The sequence below is a fragment of the Daucus carota genome, chromosome 5 (assembly GCF_001625215.2).
Source record: "Daucus carota subsp. sativus chromosome 5, DH1 v3.0, whole genome shotgun sequence".
Lineage (NCBI taxonomy): Eukaryota > Viridiplantae > Streptophyta > Magnoliopsida > Apiales > Apiaceae > Daucus > Daucus carota.
The window spans coordinates 42574474-42591940 of NC_030385.2; the positions used below are offsets into that span (position 1 = coordinate 42574474).

At 29.8% G+C, this 17467-nt stretch overlaps 1 protein-coding gene and 1 long non-coding RNA gene across 2 annotated transcripts; both read right to left on the bottom strand.

The window, feature by feature from the left end:
* Positions 1-1374: 1374 nt before the first annotated feature.
* LOC108220364 (peroxidase 3) lies at positions 1375-3149 on the bottom strand. Its single transcript, XM_017394108.2, has 4 exons — positions 2817-3149; positions 2513-2713; positions 2217-2379; positions 1375-2009 (listed from the first exon to the last, which is right to left on the bottom strand). Exons 1-4 carry the CDS (start codon positions 3024-3026, stop codon positions 1594-1596), a joined length of 990 nt encoding a protein of 329 aa, XP_017249597.1. The 5' UTR covers positions 3027-3149; the 3' UTR covers positions 1375-1593.
* Positions 3150-7968: 4819 nt separating this feature from the next.
* On the bottom strand, positions 7969-12117 carry LOC135146824 (uncharacterized). Its single transcript, XR_010283916.1, has 3 exons — positions 11733-12117; positions 8961-9158; positions 7969-8214 (listed from the first exon to the last, which is right to left on the bottom strand). It is a non-coding gene; the product is annotated as an uncharacterized LOC135146824 (long non-coding RNA).
* Between the last annotated feature and the right edge of the window lie 5350 nt (positions 12118-17467).

The following is a 17467-nucleotide window of genomic DNA, read 5'->3' on the forward strand; positions in this document are numbered from 1 at the left end:
TACGAAGAAAGTTGAACGCATCTTGTCATCTTGTGCATCATCACTTCCGGTTTCGGTAGTTTTGGCCACTGAATTGCAAAGTGTTATTTTGATATAAATTTATGAAAAACTGTGGTAAATGTCATTTTCTTTACTTTATTATCGTTCAAAAATAATGAGCAGGGCATCATGATAATTCTTGAACCGTAAGAAATACTAAACTCTCGTCATTTCCTTCCTAAGGTAGTACTCCCTCCATCCCATTTTAAGTGTCATGTTTTGATTTTAAACGGTCAAATTGACCAATTTTTGATCAAGTATAAAGAACAAATTTGTTATTATTTTAAAAAACTAAAAATTACATTTTATAGTATATTGTATGTACTTTATAATGACATTATTTTTTTTATTTTTAAATTTATATTATATGTGTTAATCTAAGTCAAAATTTGATTAGTACACCTAAAATGAGATGGAGGGAGTAATTTCTTCCCGATTTACTTTCCCTGCAACAATGTTATGAAAAGCGCAAATCGGCTCTGGGCGGTGAAAGGACCTTCTAGCGCTTAAGCGGTAAAGCGGACGCTTAAGCGGAATCTTAAGCGGGCCAATAAGCGGATTAATAAAATATAAATAAATATTTAATTTTAATATTAATATATTCATAAATAATGTTATATTGTGGTAAGAATTTAAATTTTTAATAATATATATTTTTTTAATTTTTTTAATATAATTATAGTTATATTATATAAAAAAATATTTTAAAACTGAAAAATTAGCAAGTCAAAATCATTTTGACCGCTTAATCCGCTTAACGACCGCTTAATCCGCTTAATAGTCCGCTTAATTTTCAAAAACGCTTAAGAACCCGTTTAATACAAAATCGAGGCGTTTTAGGGCCGATTCCGCTTAGGCGGCCGCTTAAGCGGCCGCTTAATACGCTTTTTAAAACCCTGCCCTGCAATCTCTTTCTCTGTACGCTTACATGATCAGGATCTGGAACACTAGAACCCACCATAACATCATGAAGTTGCATGAACTATGAAGTTGCATGAACTATGATATAACAACACTTGTAAGCCGTAGCTGGCTCAACATTATCTTCCAATCTCTTGAGAAGAAAAAAACAGTGATCCGCGGCCCCTGCGGCCCCTGGAAACTGTATTTTTTTTTAACTTTTCTGTGACGAAACCAAACGAAAGGGTCCCGTATGGTTTGGCCCCTCTTATATAACATACAGTTTTCTAGTCATTGAATGAATATCCGGCAGTTAATTAAGATTATAATACATTTTTAACAATTCCAACATTTTTTGAACGTTGGACGGACAAAATACCTGTTTCGGTCGTTTAACTAAAAGAACCGTTGAACGGACAAATAGAAAGACAGAAATTCGGAAACTTTAGTTCATTAAGTATAGAAAGTCCAGCGAGTTCATTCTTTTCCTGCAACAGCAGCCAACAGTTTGGAGTTTCCTTTATTTAAACATGAGCATAGAAGACAGAGGACCACACTCTAAACTATTACAAACAAAAAAAATTGAACAATTATGCAACTCAATTATTCACACAAAGGATACACACATCAAGCACCGAATCAAACACCAAAAATTTAACTATTCACAAAGGCACATACTTTCCTAATCTCTCCCGAAGACCCGGTCTTAACATTAATCCGACCCATTTTTTCCATGGACTCTGCAAACTGGGAAAAGAAGTTGTTTTGTGATCCTTGAACAAGTTGAGTAATGAAAGTTCTTGTGGTTGAGCTTGTTGTCAGTGCTGAATCCGACACGAATAAGCCTCTTCGCTTGAGTAGTAGCGAGTAGTAGCTTAGATCAAATGTTTTAGCACTTCCGGGATCCATTTCAACTTTTGTAGTGTTGTCCCTGATTGATCTGCATTTGTTAGCCTTCAAAGTCGCAGCGTATTCACTGTCTAATGCAGGATCTTGGTCTCCTCTTCCAGTAAAATTGTAAAGGCGGCTCGAGAAGGAGTTACAGTGAGCAATTCCAATTGTGTGAGCACCTGATCATATAAAAAACTCAAGCAAAATCAGAAAAATGTGTTCAAGGAACTTCCTTATGTCAGAACAAGTCCTGACATGTATTAAAATTTCTGACAACTTCTAAGTTGGTAAAACAAATATTAAAATATCGATACGTAGAATTAATCACAAGTCAGTAAGAGTCTTGTTGAGTGACTGAAAACAGCATGATTCTGAAACTGACTTACCGGATAACAGAACAAGATCAGTTAAATTAAGGCCCTGATTCGCGAAATTTGTTTGCAAGCGAGTGAAATTGAAGCTAGGGCCAGGGATGTTGTTGTTGGCTTCTGTGACATTTGATATCGATCCGTCTCTTCTGCCGGTGGGTACTTTCCAGGTTGGACCTCCCTTCATCATGCAAAAAATAATGCAATAAATTTTAACATCTTCTGCAGAATAAGCAAGTTCAATTATAGTTCCTCAATATATCACTATTGTGACAATGCATATTAGTTTGTGTACACTAAACATATGTGCTTACAGTGGCAACAATGGAGTCTCTTGCAGCCAAAGTGATAATATCTGCGCAGGAGACTACTCCGGGGCATGCAGCTTCAAGTAAGCTTTTGATTCTGTCGATAAAATCGAATCCTCGAACTGTCCTATTTGGAGTAGCAAACCTCTCCGTTTGGTTCCCTGATGTTGTTGCAGTAGAATTCAGCAAGATAGATGCATCACAACCCTGATCAAGAAAACGCGAACCTGACTTAAAACACGGTCTACTTTACTGTAAAATGTAATAACGATAACTCAACACTATAACAAGACAGGAAACATTAACTAACCCGAACGAAGCAGTCATGGAAATGCATTCTGATCAAAGTGGCAGCTAGTGAAGGAGCATTAGGAATGTGCTTATTCACATAATCTTGCACAATCTTCTCTGCTTTAGGACAGCTCTTGGAGTAAAATCCCATCTTTAACTGTGCATGAGCACAACTCACAAGTACCAAAAGGCTCATAACTACTAAACAAGAATAATTAAAAGCCTTCATTTTGCTGGTTTGAAGAACTTGTGCAATGTTAAAGTGTTAAAGCTTCAGTTAAGAGTCGCAAATTTATAGGCAACTTCTAGTTATTTAATATTTTAAAGCAGACTAGTGATTGAATGAATTATAATGCTGCGAGATACGTACATGAAAGCGACAAAAGCGAAAGTTTGTGGCCTTGATGAAGGAACATGTGCTGCTTTCTGGCACTTTAAAATTATAATTTAATATGAAAAAAAGCAATAAAGAAATGATTAGTTAAGGGCTGTTGAAGACTTTTCTTCGAATCTTATTTAGAGATTATTGGGTATCGATTAAAAATAGATTGAGGAGGACTTTACAACTGCTACAGAAGGTGGATAAAGATGGAGTGTTGAGGAGTACAGAGCATGGAGAATATGCCATTTTTGTTATCAGATTGTCCATTTATGTCCTTACAGAATATTGTCATAATATTGTGACGGACTGTCAAGAATTGGAAATAATAATTAATTCTTTTTCTTAAGTTGAGAGTCTACGCCTGAATAGAAATCAATAAGACAATAATTTGTCAATTCAAACTAGTTTGATAATTTAATTTTGATTAATTTCAAATGTTAACTAAATTAGTTTTTAGAATCAAATTCTTTGAAATACCCTTACATATCATCACATTTTATGGAGAACACGTTTTGGTGCGAGAACACTAAAAATATTGTAGTTTGCTGCTGCACAATAATATAACAATAAGAACGTAAAATAACTGAAGAAATAATTATTCTCAAATTTAATAATTTTTGCAACCTTATGATTTATTGATTCATATATGGATTTTTTTTCACACCTCCTTCAGCTTTTTGTTATTTTTATATTGTGCTTGCTAAGCACATTTGTCTTATTTACATTCTAGGCATCAATATAGGCAGACATTGATATATAGATAACGACACTTTGTGATGCAGGTGAAACCCATATTGTGCGTCCGTTCCACGTCTCTTAAATATATATTTAATTTAATAAATTTTGTTAAATGATATCATTAAAAATATCAAGTTTAAATATCTTTTTTTGATAATCAGGAAGAGCACAAAGTTAACATTCTAGTTTTGCGTTAATCAAAAAGTTATTATTCATGATTATATCTTTCCTTATTTTTCAAATTCCAAAATAGAATTCAAACTACTTAAAAATTGATCAAAACATTTACAAAGAGATAATAACAAATTAACTCTATTGATTATCAGTTGATTGCTCGGGTTATAACAAGAAGATGATATGAATCAGTGGATAATATTTTGTAGTGGACCCTCTACCTGCTCCCCCAGCCTGCCATGTTCGGAGCCCATTGACAAGAACTAGTCGGTAGTATTTGGTTGGTTTAATCTAGCTTAGATGAAAGTAGTTAAGCTTGTATAAGCTTAAATGGCATTTGCATGTGTAAATTTCCTAGAAAAATTATATATGTGTTTTTATATATTTATCACGACATTTAGAAAAATATAAAACTACATTTTTTTACTGTTATATTCAACATTGATTTTTTTTTTTTGTATCAGTTTAGATTTCCACCATCAAAATTTTAAACTTATAAATAAAATTGGTTATTGCATATGCTAATAATATAAAAAAAATTAATCAAACAATGTTAGATATTAAGACTGTACCGCTGAAGTCGGAAATTGAAATCTTCGTCTCGATCACCGGTTATAGTTTATGAGTATTTTATTTTATAATTTATTTAACAGGATAAACTCTTTTTTGATTTTAAAAATTTTGTATTTATAATTTTAACACATATTGTACCTATTTATATTACATATATATGTTTTAACGGGCTCTATTTAGTCATAATATATTTAAACACATTTTTTGGATATTTGTTTTTAAATATATTTATCATGGCCTAATTATTAAATTTTAGATTAATGATATAGCAAAAATATTTTAATTTGAATGAAACTATCAATAACTTTGAATCTAATTTTGTTTACATACATACATTTCTATATTAAAATTAAATATTTAAAAACTAGTTATAATAATAAGAAGATGAAAAGAATAAATATGAAAAATTATTGGTGTATTAAAATATTTAATTTGTTGTGACCATAATTTTTTCAACGTCAACTATCAAGGATACTATCATAGAATATTGGGGTGGCGGGGCTAGAAACCGAACCTCCTGGCTCTAATACCATTTAGAGAACTCCATCTAAAATCGAATCTCATGACCTTTTATGGATCTTATATTTATATTTTAACAATTCATTTTTTAAACTTCCTGATCAAATCAAGTTTCCGTCCACTTTTAAAATCCGGCAAGTGTACGTGACAGAAGTTCAGACGTTTGATTTATTCACTGTCGTAATGGTTCTCTCTTTCACCAATCAAGAAGAAATAATGTAAGTCAAAATTACTTTTAAGCTTTTTTATGTAACTTGTACACAATAAGTTCAGATATCTTTTTCTGCCTACCTAACTTACTGGACATGAGATGTCTTCCTGAAATGACAGACATTTGTCTTCCTTTTTAAGAATGCAATTATTAAATCGAATGCTGTAATTATCTGACATTACTGTTCCTAGCTAAATATTGTTACACACATGCATGCATGTCCGGAAATTAGAACAGCAAATCTGCAATAATTTTTTTTGCGTAGGCCATAGTGGCACCACCTAAAGCTTCTGAGTGAATAAAAGGTAGACGAGGTAGTAATTTATGTATACGCAGACTCGCAGAGTAAATATGTGATTTGCCAGGGGTAAAGATCATTAGTTAGCAACTTAGCATATTTCAAAAGCAGGGAAATAGCTAGAATTAATTATCATACAATAATCTATTTAAAGTTTGCCATGCATAGTTGGAAAGGACATGGTGAAACGTTAAGAAGTAGAGCGTCAAATGGCTAGGTCGAAACTACAAGTAATAAGGAATGAATCAGAACAAAACAGGGACGACTCATAAGTCATAACAGGGTTAAAGAATGTTGGTAAAAAAAATATAATTAAATCACAATTGTAAATTGCTCCCCAAAAAAAAATCACAATTGTAAATCAAGTAAATTGCCTTATTGTTTATTCAGTAAACTCTATTGAAAACAAATAACAAATCAACAATGAGCTGTTTAAGCGCAGAACTGGAAAAGGTAGCGACTCAAAATCTCCGGTATTTAATTACACAAATAATTGGTGATAATGCTCAGCTAATATTACCTGCTTCATCTACTATATATATTGGGTCAGTGCCTTTATTGGTATCTTATAATCTGCTCTGGTGTTCTTCGGATATTAACTCCCACGTAATTATCAAGATAAGTTATTTTAACAATTTTTCAATTTCAAGCAGGGAACTAGATATGAATGTGATTTTTATATTGTAATTAATTGATAATCAGTGTGGAGCAAAGCCCGTGATGACTTAATATAATTGACTATGCCATTTATTTGCATTTTTAATATTTTATTCAATTATATATATAATTTTCTCATTCATTATATTTTTTAAAAATTCCTGGAAAATTTTAAGATTTTTCTTATCGAGAATCTAACATATTTTTTTATAATGTTCAGGATTTCCGAGTAATTTTCACTTTTTTATTTGTAAAAAGAATGCTATTCGTAATTAAATATTGACATTTTATTTTTGATATTGGCTATCATTTTAATATTATTTAGTTGTGTATGTTAATTTATACCTACGTATCAGATGTATGACATTTTAAAAAAAAAAATAAAATCTTTCCATCGTATTAACATAATTAATTTGTTGTTCTTAGTTTGATTCATCAAAAAATAAATATTATTTATTAAAGAAAATTATATATATCTAATTAATTTTAGTTACATATAGTATATTTTTAAATGCTTTTATAATAAAAATTAAAAGGGGTAGTAGCTTTGATAAATTTCCTAAATTTTATATAAACAATGACACCAAAGTTCAAAATTTTGAATATAGTAATAGCTATGGACCTTAATACTAATATATAATATCAAACTAATTCTTAACATTTTTTATTATTAAAGTTAGGGAAAAAATATTTAAGCATGATATATTTTATATGTCTAGCAACTCTCATATAATATACGACATCATCATTTGTTTATAATAATATGACAAGTTTCATATGAACAAGATATCCAGTATTGTTGTTTACTGATAACATGATCGGAGCAGTACTGTTGGTTCCTGCTTAATTGGCATCCCATTTGATTAAATTTAGTATAATTACTTGTTATTTGTAGTAATGATATATGTAGGTGTATTATATACTTATTTCTTCAATTCTGAATTTAAAAAATGTATTAGAATTTTGATATAAATTCAATTAAAATTTTAAATTATATTAAAAAATTTGATGGTAGCCGATCAAGATTTTGAATTATATTTAAAAATACGATACTATTCAATTAGACTTATTTTAAAATCCACTAAAATACGGTGCTATTATAGATTTTCTCGTATCATTTGATGTATTATATAAATTTAATGATATTTTATCTCAAATTCGCTAAATTCAGCAAAATATCAAAGTATTTAGAGCATCTTTAACCAACAACTCCAACCATGATGAGCTGTTGTCTATAAATTTAGCCAACCTATGACCAAATTTGTCGAACCTCGGTCGCCCTGTAAGAAAATCTAGAGGAAGATTGTACATCATTTATTACCATATTGAACTGATATATTCTATTTTAAAATTTTAAAATATTAATAACATAATATTTTAAATTATAGCCACCCAATATTATGACAACCCTCAAATCCGGGGGTCTGGATTTGGTGCCACGTGTAAATAAAAATAATTTAAAACCTGTATTTTTGAGCCACTAAAAGAAAAACAATTTAAAACTTATTTCTTTGAGAGAAAGTAAAAACAAGTATTTCAAAACCTGGATATAAAAAAAATGATTTAAATTAAAACTCAATTTCACCCCTTTAAAACAGGATCGAAAACAGGCTATAGTATTGAAATCAGAATCACAACTAATAAATCTTATTACAACACAATCTAAATTATCAGAGTAGCTGATAATATTTAATAAATTTATTTTACATTTGAAGCGAAATTAAGCCAACTCTAATTACCACTAATCTCGCAGACATCTTCCTGAATACTTTACCTGATCATTCAGTTACAACTAATCACTTGAAATCCTTGCCTAGCATTACTCTTACGCGCAGCCTAGACAGATGAATCATCTTTAACACTATCTGAAAGGGGTTAGAAGAAATAGCAAGAATGAGCAAAAGAATGCCCAGCAAGTATAATAGTTAAAAAGAAACAGGAGTTAAAGCAGAAAAAGTAATTGAACTGGAAGTATACAAAACAACATGCTTTTAACTTGAAACCAAAACAATTCAAAAGTACATATAATTTCCAAAGCATTCAGATATATTGGACGTTAATAGTCACGTAGATGATCAATCTACAGTAACTTGGACAATGGTTACGCATTGCCCTGAAATAACATGTTCCAGAAGTGAAGACTAGCTAGGTCTTCAAATAATGCTGGGCCATTGCCTTACAATGGTCCTCTTACGCAAACAAATCGGCTGGGCCGTTACGAATAACGATCCTCTTACGCAACTCCAATTATATCTGAGTTTTTACTTCCCAGTTCTAAAGAATTGCATTTTTAAGAAAAGGTTTATTCCATAGGAAGTATACTTACAACAGATAAGCCTTACAACCGAGGAACTAAACCGAGTTATGAAAAACATTTATTGAGATTTGAAACCATGTGTATCAATTTGATAAGCTACTCTTTCCAACTCAAAATCGTACTTAAGTCGTGCATTTGCAATAAGTAAAAGTTTCAAGGAAAGAGCACTTGCTTCTAAATATAGAATTTGAATAGGAATACTTGCAGTAATTACAAGTTGAGAATAGAATTACTTGCATAATAAGGTTTAAAGGAAATATCACTTGAACAATAAGTGAAGATAGGGATACTTGCCTCAGTTTTGCTGATTTTCACACCAATTAAATTCTACCGGACTATCTCACAGCACAGCTTCGTCATAGGGAACTATTCCTGATTCCTGATTCAATTCGCAAAGCTGTTCAATTACTTCTGAATGTCCTTGATATACAAGTCTCAGTTGATTCTCCAAGAGTAACACGGTACTTCAGTTGTCGACGCAAACGGAGTTAACTAATATCGAATAACGTATAAAATCCGTAATTAGCTACCCTTCGTAAATCCATATACATATTATATAGTCAGATAAACACATAGCACACAGTTGGACAATAAACTTTTATAACTATTAAAAGTCAATATTGATAAGTTAACATATAACATGTTTTAGTCAACCGTGTCACCTTATTCTTATCTATTTAATTTCCTTTAACTAGTAAAACATATATAGTTTCTAACAAAAATTCGACAGCACCTCCTCTATTTATCGGACTATCCACCTGTTTCCTTATCCTATTCAACAAATAACCAACTCAATCCAACTCAATAAACCAACAAGTACTGAACCAATATCAATTAAAACACAATCACGCCTCAACAATCCACATCTCATCTTTATACTATAAGAAATAAAGATTTCAGGTATTTATATGCATATAATCCCAAAATCTAAAGTCCTTAATCCTTGTATAATCATACCTCATTCATTCTCAATCATTCTCATACTATAAGAAATATAATTTTAATTATATAAATACATATACCCGAGAAGTCAAGGCATATATACATATTTATATAATCAAAACTTATCTTTCCTAATCCTCGTATGATCATCATGATTATTTATAACCAATGGAATAACATCAACCATTCCTCGCTGACTGAATTTAAATAATTAGCACACTCTGAAATCATATGATGAATCAGAAGTCAATAGGGATGGCAGAAAAAACCGATTCGAATGGATACCCGACCGTTTCGACCCGAATGGATCTTACCGAACCCGATATTTTGGATTTGGATTTGGATTTGGATTTGATTTTTAGACCCGAACGAGTTTGGATTTGGATTTGGATACTAGGTATTCCGTATCGAAACCCGACCCGAAATCCGAATCCGATCCAAACCCGATCCAAACCCGAAACCCGAAAAAAAATCCAAATATGTATATGTATATGTATATGTATATGTATACTAATATACTTTTTTTCAATTTTAAATCTACTAAATTTTGTTTATATATACATAGGTAGAGTGTGAATGTGTATATTCTTGGGTTATAATGACTTTTTTTGTTTAACTAATGAATTACTTTAAAATTTCATACTTCATATAGTGAAGATTTGTGTTTAGAAATTATTAAATACGTTTCAAGATTTTATTAATGTGTAATACTTTATTATTAAAGTAGTTTAGTTTTATATATAATGAAATTTAAGGGCGAAAAAATCAAAAATAATATTTCTACAATACTATATAAATTTCGGAATTCAGGTTTTGGATAAACCCGAACAAACCCGAACCCGATCCGAAACCCGTGGATTTGGATTTGGATTTGATATCTGAAACCCGATTGGATTTGGATTTGGATTTGGATTTTAAAAATAATTTGGATTTGGATTTGGATATCTCAAATATCCGAACCGATCCAACCCGTTGCCATCCCTAGAAGTCAATAATTCAACTTTTTAACAAAATATTTCTCAGAGATCTTTATAAATCTTACACATAGAGATCATCACTATTTCAACCCAAACTCATAGATTTAAACTAGCAAAAACAATTCTCTTTGTGACATCAAAACCGAATTTTCACAAGTTTGCGCTATCGACATTCAAACATTTTTAAGAAATCAAAAATACAAGTTTTTCACTTGAAATTTTTATGAGACCTCCCTTAACTCCCTGACTAGCTACAAAATAAGTTTTGGCTTAAAAATCAAAGTTTAAGTAATTAAACTATAGTTTAGAAAGTAGAAAAGTGAAGCAGTTTTGTACTCTGCGCATGCCATACTAAAACTGTCATATCTCCTAACTCGCTAATCGAATCGATTCGATTCTTTCGCGCACATAAAGTAGACTCTGAGAAGATCATAAATCTCTGAAAGTTTCATTTTAAAAATGATCTTAAGCTGTTCGAAAAAGAGCTCCAAACAGAGGCAGAGTTGCTGCGAAAACTCAACGAAAAGTGACTCAAAAATTTATAAACAATTTGTACCAACCATAACCCTTACAAATTTATTCAATTCAATACAACAAACACATTACATAAAGTTTTCTTCCCAACAAATGCCCCGAATCTATCTCCAATTAAACTCCCTAATTCATATGAACACACTCTGTTCTAAAAGTCGGTGATTAATCACGATTAGTCACCGATTAATCCCTGTTCCGTAGCTCGCCGAACTGATTAAATCTCCAATTAATTAATGATTAATCCGAGTAATCCCCGATCAATTCAATTAATCACCGATTAATACCTGTTCCGTGACTTCACCGATTAAGTCTGATTCCCGTTTTTTACAACACTGTGAACACATATACAACAATTAACTCCCAATCGAGTAAACATTACCCCAATTAGCCTCTAATCACGTAGTTAATTAAATTAAACTTTAATAACCAAAGCAATTCTTAACTAATGCAAGACAAGTATATATACACCCACATATATATATATACATACATAGATATAGCTGATTTGGTCTCAAATTGGCTAACTTAATCAATTCAAATCGTAGTGAATACAACACAACATATATACACATACATATATAAACTGATTTTATAAAGAAGAATGGATTCATACCCACTGATTACAATAGCAGGTGAGAGGGGAGGTGAATTCGCCGGGAAGAGCAAGAAGAACAGGCGGCAGCGACAATTTCAGCGGAGCTCAACAGTGGCACAGCGGAGATGAAGACACAGCAACATCGGACTCGAACAAAAGAGGGAAGTGATGTTGTGAAAGAAAAACGAGGTGATGATCGGAGTTGTGGGGAGATGATAACTGGAGGCTAAGGGATGATGAGGGGTGAGGCGGTGAAGTTGTAATCGGAGAGCGTGCAGAACGAATTTGAAGCAGAGTGAATAGGTGTATACAGTGACTTGGGTACGTATGTGACTTGGGTGCAGTTTGTGCATAGTTGCGAATGTAGTTGCTCATTCGTTAGCTAGGGCGTCTCATTCCGAGTCAGGCCTGCAGGAGTGGATAGATGTCGCTCCTGATTTCCTTACTGATGTACTGATCTATGATTCTATTTAATGCAAGTACGGTTTATTCAAAAAAAAAAAAAAAATGCTACCGTCGGTTCAAATAAGCTGACACATCGAACAACCTATACTCGCTTTTAACTGATTTACGGATATAACTTATCAGTAAAACTTCTCCCGAAAATTATTGAAATATTTTTATAGAACCCGGAATATTATAAAACTAATAAAATAAAGATTTCAGGATTTATAAAGCATTATTGAAATTTATATGCAATTTAGAAGTTAAATTTTTTATTCAGAAAATATTTAAAAGCATCACCTTATTGAAATATTCATTTTAATATTTTTTAAATTTTCTAAAAATATCTATGATCACTATTGAGCAATTAAAATAATTTTTGAAATTATCTTTGTATTTTTACAAAAATAAATATCCATTTAAGAGGATAATAAATCTTTGATAAAATAATATAATAATATCAAAAGCAGAAATAAATGCACGCACAGACATAATCGTATATAAATAGATCAATTAAATCTCGTAACAGATAATTGCACGATCAACAGATATTTTCCCATAACCCCGATGACCAAGAAAATATTTTAACAAATATTTTTTTTTTATTTTTTTTTGAAATTTACCAAACTGGAATAAAATATTAAATTTTATTCCTCCTTTTTATAAAAACTATTAATAAAATATTTTGAAAAATCTGGGTTGTCACAAATATAGCCAGTACCATTGTAGCAAAATGTCTTACAGGTTCAGCAAATTTTACATAATGTCTTACAGGTCCAATTTAGCCAACGATTATAGCCAACACCGTTGGAAATGCTCTTATAATCCATTAATATTGATAAATTATTATTAATCTATTGGAATCCAAATTGAATGCACCCACATAATGGATTTGATAACATTCTATGAATTATAATGAATTATAAATGATTTTGGTCTAGTTAGTGAATTTGGAATAAAACATCATTCCACAATTCATCAAAATCTCCTCAATGATGAAAGGATTCTAAAAACATAAAATATACCAAACAATATTATGAAATTTCTCATTTTATAAAGTTAAAACAATCATCAACTTTTAAATATCATCATATTTTAGTGAAATCTAAATAATATTAATTGAATACCACTAGATTTTTTAAAATATAATTTAAAATCCCGATTGAATATTGTAATATGTTGTATGATAATTAAAAATCTTGATTTAATATCCAAGATTCTAATACAATTATTAAAATTCGAATTGAATGCGCCAGAATGAAAAAAAAAATCTTATAAAATCTCAATTGAATACTTCTCCGTAAAGTGATAGGTGTGAACTTAAATTCACCGTTTTCATAATTTTATATTATGAATGACTGATGACATATTAAACATACTAAATCAGATTTTATGAAGCACTCTACATTTATACTCTAGTATTGGAATATTACTCATAAGTTTTTAGTGTAGTCGTTAAATAATCTTTTTGTTTATCCAAATATACACACACACACACACACATATATATATATATATATATATATATATAATTTATGTATAATTTATCATAAACTAATTAATTATTAACATTTTTCAACTTTAACAATTATAAAGATCATTGTTTTGCTTATGAATTATATCGCAGAAATGTCTTGTAATTTATGAAAGTAATTGTTCGACCATTTAATTAATAATAATGATTATGTCGTTAAACATAATCCGCTCATTATGGATATTTACAAATATTATACAATAAAAAAATTAAAATTATCGACTAGATTATATTTTATCCAATTTTAAACTAAATACTTCTATTTTGTGTGCTCGATACACTTGAACATAAAAATATAATAACAAAATAATATTGATTGATTGTTTATTTGAGTGATAAATTTATTTATTAAACAAATATAAAATAATAAAATAAGTTGTTTTAAAAAATTACATCAGATCAATTTCTGACATGTGTCTTGTTTTTAATCTTAAGTGGAAATTACTTTACATCCCTGAGGTGAGAGAAGTCATGCTAAAAAACGTCAAAAATAAGTCTTTTTTGTGGATCATGGTCTTGCGACCTTAGTTCTTTTTTTAAAACTTTAGCTCAAATTTAATCGTGTCAGATGTTTATTAATGTATGACATGTTCACCATAAAATAATTTAACAATATTTATATTTTGTTTATAATATAAGTGCTATCATTTTACAGTATAGACCCATTTAATTTTAAGTGTTATTTATTATGTATTTTAATCCCTACATTAAATACTATTTATCGTAATTTTAAGTATGCAGAGGTATCGTTATCCCTAATTTTTAACTGTAAACTACCGTATTTTAGTTATAGTGCCGACCCTAATGTTAAGTCATGTTATTTATTGTATACTTAGATATAGGGCTGATTTCGATCTTAAAATTTGACCACAGTGTGTTTAAGTATAGCGTCGTCCCTAATTTTAAGTTATCTGCAGTATTATTAAGTAGTTCGGGCCCTAATCTTAAATGTTATTAGCGCGGGATTTGACAGTATTTTTAAGTATAGCTCTAACCCTAACATTAAACGTTATAATTAGCCCTGGATTTGGTTAAAAAATCGTATAGATCCGACTCTAAGAATTTAGAGCCTAGCCTAATTTTAAATGTAAATATAGTAATTTTTAGTGTTAATTTTGAGTACTGTCAGTGTAGTGTCAATCATCAAGTGTTGTTTATAATATTTTTAGGTACAATTAAGGTTGATTGTAATTTTAGATTTTACTTATAGAGATTCTAACACAGGTAATTTTAGATGACATGTTGGATATTTTCATATGCTAGTTTTGATACATCTTCAATCTCATCTTCAACTAATGTACAAGATAGTCTATGCAAAAAATAATGTAAAAATGGTATAATTATAAAAAATTTGTACAATTACAATGACCTTTTTTTTACTACTGATATATATTAGTAAATTTGTGTGTGAGATCTTTTGATATTTAATCCAGATGAAAGAGGAATTACATAGATACCGTACATTATTTTTGATTTAGTGTTTTATATTTTAATTTGAATTTATTTTGTATCGATAAAAATATTACAATGACAGTCAATTTATTTTGACTATGACATATTATATATTAATAAATTTGTGTGGGAGAAATTATATATTTAATCAGGTGAAAGAGGAATTAAATAAATTTCAATTATTTTTTATTGTTTTAGATTTGAAATTTAAGTTTACTCTTACTTTTTATCATGCTTGATTTCTCAATCATCCATGTCATATTTTTATATACTAAAGTAGAATGAATCCTTTTCAAAAATAAGTTTTAGAATAAAAATTATTTATGACTATACTAATGTCTAAAAGAGATTTTTAGTTAATTATAGTATAAAATTAAAAATTTTGTGATTTTAATAAGAAAAATGATTGATTGAAATCATGTTAATAATAATGTGACAATAAAATTTGAGATAGATAACAGTACTATATATAATATGAAAAATTCATATATTGATAGAAAAAAAATTTCATCCAAAAATTGACAATAACATGTCATAAAAATTGGCTCCGCAAATCTTGCCCAGCCAAGTCTTACATTTTCATGAAATTCAAAAACAACAGAACAATTGAAAGTTTGCAACAAAAGAAAACATGCATCCAGCAATTTTATTAATCAAGCTATTGTAAACCAGAGCTCAAGATCTCCCAATCTAAAGCTTAAGCTCTAAATCAAGCTCGGGTGCCTCATCTTCATCATCTTCCAAATTGATGACAATCCCCATCCCTCCACTTGCTTCTGGATCAGCTGTTTCCTGGGCAGAAGCGACACCAACTCCAAGGAAGTCTTGATAAGCCATTTTTAGAGCCGTGAGTTTCCAGTGAGCACAAAATACACAGTGCTCAGGCACAGGATCAGTTTCTGCCTTCTTGGTTGAAGCCCTGGGGTTCTTATGCGATCTGATGTCCCCTTAGTGCCATAGATGAGGAGAAGGTCATGGGACAGAAATCACAAGCATAAGTCTTTGTTGGTTCTAGAGGTGGCGGTACAGGGCTGATAGCCAGGGATTGTTTTGTGACAGGAGGAGATTGAGAGGATGCAGAGCGTTTCAATTTTTGAGAGCCCATGATACACAAAGTGAATAATAGTGTATTAGAGTTGAAAAAAACTTGTGAGGAAATAGCTTGGTGCACCACTGTTTATATAGGACGTGGGTACATGCAAAATGGCATATCCAATTTGGAGCATTTATCATATAATTATCTTTTCAAGATTTTTTAATTTAGTGAGATATCATAATGATTTCTATTCCACTTGTTAAAAATTTGAATATAGTAATAGCTATGGACCTTAATAAAAATATAATATCAACATAATTCTTAACATTTTTTATTACTAAAGTTAGGGAAAAAAATATTTAAGCATGATATATTTTATATGTCTAGCAACTCTCATATAATATATGACGTCATCATTTGTTTATAATAATATGACAAGTTTCATATGAACAAGATATCCAGTATTATTGTTTACTGATAACATGATAGGCTTTGATGACATCATCGGAGCAGTACTGCTTGGCTCCTGCTTTGCATCCCATTTGATTAAATTTAGTATAATTACTTGTTATTTGTAGTGATGATATAAGTAGGTGTATTAGATACTTATTTCTTTAATTCCGAATTTAAAAATGTATTAGTATTTTGATATAAATTCAATTAAGATTTTACATTATTTTAAAAAAATTTGATGATAGGCGATCATGATTTTGAATTATATTTAAAAATACGGTGCTATTCAATTAGACTTATTTTGAAATCCACTGAAATATTATAGTATTGAAAAATTGAAGGATTTTTTGGGAGCTAATATTATGATGGATTTTCTCATATCATTCGATGTATTATATAAATTTAATGATATTTTATCTCAAATTCAGCAAAATATCAAAGTATTTATAATCCATTAATATTGATAAATTATTATTAATCTATTGAAATTCAAATTGAATGCACCCATTTAATGGATTTGATAATATTTTGTGAATTATAAGAATCGTAAGTGATTTGGTGGAGTTAGTGAATTTGGAATAACATATCATTCCACAATTCATCAAAATCTGGTAAATGATGAAATTTCTCATTTTATAAAGTGAAAACAGTCATCAATTTTTAAATATCATCATATTTTAATGAAATTTAAATAATATTAATTGAATACTATCAAATTTTTTAAAATATAATTTAAAATCCCGATTGAATATTGTAATATGTTGTATGATAATTAAAAATCTTGATTTAATATCCAAGATTCTAATACAATTATTAAAATTCGAATTGAATGCA

Excerpts from the sequence above, each read along its gene's own strand:
- LOC108220364 (XM_017394108.2), bottom strand. The coding sequence starts at position 3,026 with ATGAAGGCTTTTAATTATTCTTGTTTAGTAGTTATGAGCCTTTTGGTA. Across the intron at positions 2,714-2,816 it reads TCCATGACTGCTTCGTTCGG|GGTTGTGATGCATCTATCTT; the intron begins GTTAGTTAATGT and ends TTTCTTGATCAG. Across the intron at positions 2,010-2,216 it reads TGATCTTGTTCTGTTATCCG|GTGCTCACACAATTGGAATT; the intron begins GTAAGTCAGTTT and ends TTATATGATCAG.